General features: G+C 36.3%; 1 protein-coding gene and 1 pseudogene across 1 annotated transcript; both read right to left on the bottom strand.

The window, feature by feature from the left end:
* Positions 1 to 1,481: 1,481 nt before the first annotated feature.
* On the bottom strand, positions 1,482 to 2,591 carry LOC17895789 (dehydrin HIRD11). The gene is made up of 2 exons (XM_006302984.2): positions 2,223 to 2,591; positions 1,482 to 1,695 (listed from the first exon to the last, which is right to left on the bottom strand). Exon 1 carries the CDS (start codon positions 2,524 to 2,526, stop codon positions 2,224 to 2,226), a length of 303 nt encoding a protein of 100 aa, XP_006303046.1. The 5' UTR covers positions 2,527 to 2,591; the 3' UTR covers positions 1,482 to 1,695; position 2,223.
* Positions 2,592 to 6,166: 3,575 nt separating this feature from the next.
* Positions 6,167 to 7,929, bottom strand: part of LOC111831998 — a 4,861-nt pseudogene continuing 3,098 nt past the window's right edge.

Here is a 7,929-nt window from a genome sequence, read left to right as displayed (position 1 = left end):
CGTAACGAGTAGCAATATTTCTTTAGGGAATTTTGTTTAGAATGCCAGTTTGGAAACTCAATTTTCTGAAACTGCCATTAACAAAAGCTTCTTTGAAATTATGCCACAAAGAGAGTTACAATGGCGATTTTTCCCTTTGCATTGGAGAGTGGAACTTTGCTTTTTCTGTTGGCAGCAATAGCCATTAATTGCTGGGTTGTAGCCTAATATCCTGTGGGTAATGGATCATGTCAAAAATAACGGACGAGTAAGTAATATATGATGGACAAAATATATAAAGTTGATGTGGTCCATCGAAAACTCACTTTGACAGAATTCAAAAGACAACTCTGATGCGTGTCCTCTAACTCCGATGCGTGTCCACCGCGGACGTTCTATAGAAGGACACAAATAAAGTTTTGATTTATTTAGGGACACAATGTAAACCAGATCTGTACAAATTGGTGGGTGCTAATGGAGGACAAGTAGAAAGATTTTGTGGAAGTTGTGGGTGGTGAAGGAGCAGAGACAAAAAAAACGATAGACAAATTAAAAATAAAAATAAAAAGATCTCGTCCACAAGATCTAGTCCATTACATCTGATCCGCCGAATCTTGTCCATATACAGAAAAATGTATTGTCAATCGTCGAATCAGGTCACCATAACTGGTCCGCCGGATTTTGTCACCTAGAAAAAGTCTATCATAACTAGTTTTTATCCACCGGAAAATGATTCGCCGGATCTGGTTTGCCACAACTAGTCTATCGTAACTGGTCTATCTGGTCCGCCGAATCTGCTCTGCCGGAGCTGGTTAAAGTTCGTAGGAACTGACTATGGTCCGCCTAAACTCGTCCGCCAGATCTGGTCTATTGGAACTCGTCTTCCTGGTTGGTCGAAACTGGTCCGTCGAATCTGGTCTGCTTGAGCTGGTTATAGTTTATCAGAAGCGACTGTGGTCTGCCAGAACTCGTCCGCTGGAGTTATGGTCTGTCGGAACTGGTCCGTCGAATCAGGTCTGCCGAATCTGGACCAGAATTGCTATGGTTCGCCGGATCTGGTCTGACGAAACTGGTCCGTCGGATCTGGTCTGTTGGAGTTCGTCCGCCGGATTTTGTCCGCCGGAGTTCGTCCAACGGATTTGGTCCGTTAAAATTATTTGTTGTTGGAAGAAAAAAAAGAAGATGAAGAAGAAAAAGAGATAATGAAAAAAAAAATTGATCAGTCACGAGACAGAACAGCCCATTTCGTCTAGGGATATGTTGGTCTTTTTACATGACTTTTGTGGCAGGCGAGAGAAGAAATTTATGGAAATGGTATTTCTTAAGAGTTTGGTCACTGTACATGGCAGAATTAATAATTTTCTCATTTCTTTACTAGTCTTTATTAAAAAAAGATTTCTTTTTATTTTATTTTCTTTTTAATCTTAACAACGACTTATTTGACTTGCAAGTTGTTTGTTCATCAAAGATCTTGTTCAAACAAAATAAAAAAGTCTTACAAGTTAGGAAACATCAATTTATTAATTTAGATTTAGATAAGATTACATGAGCATTATTTTCATGACAAGAAATACAAGAACATAACAAACGAAAAAGACAGATGCACGGTTCTCCTTTCTTTTAGCCTGTCTCTATGAGGATAGGAACAGACTAACATCATTAATAACACTCAGAGGCAGATCTGTTTTATTTAAGCGATCCTCTTCACTTCCTCACCTACAAATCAAACAAACATTTAATAAGTACAACAATAATTCAACATATCTAGTTATCTACAAGCTAGGCCTAGGCAAAATATACACCAAACCGAATTATTGAACCGAGAGGAACCGAACCAAACCAAACCGAACAAAATCCGCAAAATATCCTAAAATAAACGAATCCACGTAGTGTTTTCAAGATCCAAAACTTTTCTTTTTCAAGATCCAAAAACTTATGAGTTCAAGATCCAAGATTAGTTCATCATTTACAAATAAGTAAAAATTTCAACTTTTCATTGATAACTTAGATCGACCACTAAATACGCGTATTAAGCATTTTTCAACATCCAAGACTTATTAATTAATATTTGCTTAAAGATAATACGAAATGTTTTCAAGATCCAAAACTTTTGAGTTCAAGATCAAGAACTTAGTAATACTTAGCTTTTGTTTCAAGATCTAAGACTTATTAACAAATATTTGCTTAATAATTCTTTTTTAGTTAATGATTTATTAAGTTGAGGAAACAAAACAAAACAAAACCTTAATCGCTGTCGCTGTCACTGCTGCTGCTGTGGTGACCATCACCATGGTGTTTCTTCTCCTTCTTGTCCTTCTTCTTTTTCTTCTCACCGTCATGGCTTTTGCCTTCATGACCATCGTGGCTTTTGCCTTCTCCACCATGGATCTTGTCTTTGATCTTGTCAACGATACCCTCTTTGTGTTCACCACTCTTGTGCTCGTCAACGTGTTTCTTGTGTTCCTCTTCGTGCTTCTTGTGCTCACCTTCCTTGTTGCCTCCTCCAATGTGGAGTGCATCTCCGATCTTGTTGATGAGTCCTGCCATATCTTTTTTTTTTTGGTTGCTGTAGTAAATCTCTCTTTTGTGTGTTTGGTTGCTTTGGCGATAAACTTGGATCTCAAAGGTCTTTATTTATAGCCCAAGAATGGATAATTCATAATTAATACTAATCTATCACTATCAAAAAGATATTTTTATTGGTTTGTTTTCTACTATTAAGAAAAGAAAAAAGGATATATGGCGTGGCAAAGATAAGAATAACTCTTTTATTGGAAGTAATAATAATACAATTAATTGGGCTAGATTATATTCCTTTAAAAAGAAGATAGAGATTATATTCTCTTAGATATTTTCAACTACTATATGGTTGTAATTTTTAATTATATTTTATTTCTTTTAAATTATTCTGTAGTACATGTAGAAACAAATTTGAATTAAAATGGTTTGGGACACAGCTCTTCTAGTTTCACGAGTACTTAAATTATGTCTAATTGGACACAAAGTCTTCTGCGTACACCGGTTGAATACTAGACGCATGGACATATGATCATACTATTTTGTAAGCATTTTTACAAAATAAGTAATCAACATTAAAAAATAACATGTAAAAAACTAATATGAATATTAACATGCACTTTTCACTTAGATGATGATTACACATGAGTATCAAAAAAAAAAACAAGTTGGAACACCACAACCTGACAAGAATGACTTTTATCGTATTTTTGCAAGCATAATTTATAAATTTTCTATCGAAAAATATTAAAAAATCATTAATTATCAATTCATACCATTTTACATGAACTTTATTGTAAATCATTTAAAATATCAACTTACGATTGACACAAATTTTTAAATATTAAGTTTTGTTGATCAAACCAAAGAAATTATAATGTTAAATCCGTAAATTGAAGCATCTAATAACCGTTAACGACTTTGTTAGTGAAAACTATTTAAATTAATTGGAAAATGACTTTTTTGTACAAATCGGAGAATGACAAATATCAAAAGAGCATATTAAAAAGCTATACAGATGTACATATTAAATTAAATCTTATGAGAAAAAAACGAAAAAAAGAAAAAGAAAAAAAAAATCTTACGAGAATTCGAATCATTTCTTTTCCTAAGAAAAAAGTTGATCAAAAACAAAATTAAATTAAATTCAAGCATGTGTCCTGACTGAAATACATGGTCGGCCACTTCGTTATCATACACGAACTGACGAAAGGATCCTTTGGTTAATTATTAGTGTCGGCTGTCGGCAATAATATTAGTGACTTTGAAAAGTATAGGTACTATTTTAACAAGTTTACTAGATCAAAACACATATTATAATACCATAGTCTAAATGGTGACATAATACATGGGTATTGGAGTCCCATTTAGCAGGCCCTCAGAATTAAAGTGAAAAATAAAAATCAAAAAAGGAAAAAAATATTAGATTGTTTTTTTAAACGAGACAGTCCCTCTTCCATTTGCGGGCCCCACTGACACGTGGCGGTCCACCATTGGTTACTTTTTTTTTTTTTAAATCTGAAAAAGAAAAAAGAAAAGAAAAAAAAAATTGAGACTAAAACCGGTCCCAGGTATGCCCATGCCCTAAGGCTAGGGGCATCGGCGCTTCTTCCTTTCGTTCCTTACCAAAACCCATTTAAATTTAAATGACAAATGCAATTAAAATGAAGAAACGTTCCTTCGAACGGGTCGTCGTTACCTCGTCCTTCCTGCCACGTGTCCAATTATCATTGGTAAAGCTTTATTGAAGGGAGAAAAAATGGGGGCGAAGAGTTTAATTTCTTTTCATCTTTTTCTCGGTCTCTCGAGGGTTTTGTTGCGAAAGAAGGAGACTGGTGAGGCGATTGAATTCGAGAGTATATTCCGGCGATTGGAAAGCTTCATCCTCCTCTCCACCGCTATACAATCTTCCGGCGAAACGATACCCCCCAAACGAAGCCGATTTCAGACCCAAATAGGTATGTAATCGGAATCCTTGAAGTTTATGGGGAGTTATGTAATCGGAATCCGAGAAGTTTCTGGGGAGTTAGGTCTTGTAAATGGAGTTGTAGTATGGTTTTTGTCTTGATTTTGTCAGTTTTGTTGGGTCTTGATAATCGATTAGGGTTTCTAATTGGGAATCGAAATTAGGATCTAGATCTAGGGTTTATAATTGGGAATCGAAATTAGGATTTAGATCTAGGGTTTTATGATATCGGTTTTGTATTCCGATTTTCGATTAAGAAGAAAGAGTGTGAATGATAGATCTTTACAATTCAAGTATTAAATTTTCTGTAAATGTAATTTGTTTCATGTGTTTTATGATTCTCTAATATTCAAATTCTTTGTTCTTTACATGGTTGTCTTGTCTGGCCTAAGGAGTGAGTAGTGAAGAAGCATTATAAGGACAAAATAACCACGAAAACCAACATCTTCATCGACATTAAAAGGTAAGCACTTGTTTCCTTCTCGACATTTTCAAGTATGATTGTTGTTGAATGATCTTAAAACTGTCTGTTCGTTGTTGTTAATGATTGATCTTCAATTTTGATATAGTTTCAAAACTAGATTCATCTTGTTAAGTGACTACTTTGGTATTGAATGTGAACTCCCTTCTTAGCTCAGAACGTTTAATAAATAGCTATGTGTACGACCAACTTAGCTAACTGTATGAGATAAATAAGCAACTATACTACCTAATTAAAAGGATGTATGACTGTTGATTGGTAGTTACTTGATAATGCATTGTACTTGTTAGATCTTGTTAGCCTTCTCATGGTAACAGTATTTAATGTATGTTAGCTTGTTCTGATAAGACATATGTTAATACTTAGACTTGATAACTTATGACTTATTAAAGAGAAAAGGATCCTTCTGTCTAGCTAATCATACTTAGATTTCTGTCTTCTCCACCATAACTCTCTCTTCTCCACCATAACTCTCTCTTATCCACCATAACTCTTCCTTCTGTCTAGCGAACCATTACTTAGCCTTCTGTCTTTTCCACCATAACCATCCTTAGCTTTCTGCCTTCTCCACCATAACTCTCTCTTCTCAACCATAACTCTTCTTATCCACCATAACTCTTCCTTCTGTCTAGCTAACCATTACTTAGCCTTCTTTATTTTCCACCATAACTCTCTTCTGCACCATAACTCTATTCTCCACCATAACTCTCTTCTCCACCATAACTCTTCCTTCTATCTAGCTAACCATACTTAAGCCTTCTTGATAGACTCCTTGCCGTGGATCTATGCTCCAAGGACCACTTTGATGTTTTTGAAATGGATGTGGCGAGATTGATGGTGAATGATGGATAGATCTTGAACAAAACAGCCGAATGACGATGAATGAGGGTAATGACGAGATAGAGTGGATGCAGCGGAATGAAGGGGAGAATGAGGTGTACTTCCAAGAGGGATGAGAAACTCTTAGACTACAAGCTTGGATCCAACTTAGATATTACACACTAAGAAGAAAACAAGTTGAAAAGATATTACACACTTTTCGGATCAAACAAGTAAAGAGAGAGTTTTAGAATAAAATGTTTGATGTTTTGCAAATGAGAGATACATGGAGTTTATATAGAGTAAGGAGGACGAAGGAGAGGAGAGAAGACAAGAGAAAACATGCAAGAGCATGCACAAGTGTCTTGTAAATTACACTCATGCAAGCTCATGCAAGAGTCTTGGAAATAACAACAAGTAATAAATGCAAAGTTTGAAGAGAAAAGGGAAAATGGGCCAAGGCTTTGTGAGTGGGCCTTGGACCACGAATTGGATTGATAAAGGGGCTTGAAAATGTTACTTAAGCCTCATTAAAAACCTTGTCAAGAAAACCCATTGGGACAAAACTTGACAAGGGAAAAAGAGTGCATAAGCAACACTTAACCCTTTACCGATCCTCTTGAGCCGTGATCACTATGAGTGAGGATTGAACGACATCTTCTTGATTCTTGTTTAGCTCCTTAAGTAATCCATTTATGGCTTGGTTGAACTTCTTGGCTCTTGATCTTGTTAGAGGACCCGCCGGGACGATCAATGCTTCCTCCGGTACAAGCTGTTGATCGTGTGGTTCAAGTGGGTTGGCCATGATCTTATCATCCTCTCCCACTTGAAAAGGATTTGACCTCAAATCTGAATTATCTGCAAAATAAGGTTGGAGGTCAGAAACATTGAAGCTACCATTCACATTATACTTACCTTGTAGATCGAGTTTGTAGGCGTTGTTGTTGATCCGTTTAAGCACTTTGAACGGTCCATCGATTCTTGGCATTAGCTTAGATGATCTTTCTTCCGGAAAACGTTCCTTCCTAAGATGAACCCACACTTGATCGCCTTCGTTGAAGATGACTTCTTTTCGGCTTTTGTTCGCATACTTCTCGTAAAGCTTCGTCCGGGCTTCAAGATTTTCCTTAGTCTTCTTGTGAACCTGTTGCACTAAATCGGCTTTCTTCTTGCCATCGAGACTTGATCTTACACTCAAAGGTAAAGGCATTAGATCCAAAGGAGATGTGGGATTGAACCCATAAACAATTTCAAAAGGAGAAAACTTAGTCGCGGAATGCATCGAATGATTATAAGTAAATTCAACATGCGGCAAGCAATCTTCCCAAGTCTTAAGGTTATTTTTAATGAGCACACGTAACAAAGTAGACAAGGTTCGATTAACAACTTCAGTTTGACCATCGGTTTGCGGATGACATGTAGTAGAGAAAAGCAATTTAGTCCCTAACTTCAACCACCAAGTTTTCCAAAAATAACTAAGGAACTTAGTATCACGATCAGAAACTATGGTCTTAGGAATGCCATGCAAACGAACAACTTCTCTAAAGAACAAGCTAGCAACATGAGATGCATCATCGGTTTTATGACATGGAATAAAATGCGCCATTTTAGAGAAGCGATCAACAACCACAAAGATAGAATCCTTACCGGCCCTAGTCCTAGGCAATCCTACCACAAAATCCATAGATATATCATTCCAAGGATGCAAAGGAATAGGTAAAGGGGTATACAAACCGTGGGGTTGAACCTTAGCCTTAGCTTTCTTACAAGTCGCGCAACGTTCACATAGTCGCTCGACATCTCTTTTCATGTGTGGCCAATGGAAGTGTTCTTGCATTACCTTGTACGTCTTAGCAACTCCAAAGTGTCCCATTAAACCACCTCCATGAGCTTCCCTTAGAAACATTTCTCGCAAAGAAGAGTGAGGCACACAAAGTCTTTTATCATAGAATAAATACCCATCATGCCGATAATATTTTCCAAACGCAAACTTTTCACAAGATTGAAATATTTTGCTAAAATCAGAATCATTAGCATACAAGTCTTTTATTTGCTCAAAACCCAACAATCTTGCATCCAAAGAAGTAAGCAAAACATACCTCCGAGATAATGCGTCGGCTACAACATTATCTTTACCTTTTTTGTACTTAATCACGTATGGAAAAGT

Source organism: Capsella rubella, unplaced genomic scaffold, assembly GCF_000375325.1.
Source record: "Capsella rubella cultivar Monte Gargano unplaced genomic scaffold, Caprub1_0 scaffold_2, whole genome shotgun sequence".
In the NCBI taxonomy this organism is placed as follows: Eukaryota; Viridiplantae; Streptophyta; class Magnoliopsida; order Brassicales; family Brassicaceae; genus Capsella; species Capsella rubella.
The sequence above is the reverse complement of the archived record's forward strand: the minus strand, read 5'-3'. Positions and strand labels throughout refer to the sequence as shown.

Excerpts from the sequence above, each read along its gene's own strand:
- LOC17895789 (XM_006302984.2), bottom strand. The coding sequence starts at position 2,526 with ATGGCAGGACTCATCAACAAGATCGGAGATGCACTCCACATTGGAGGA.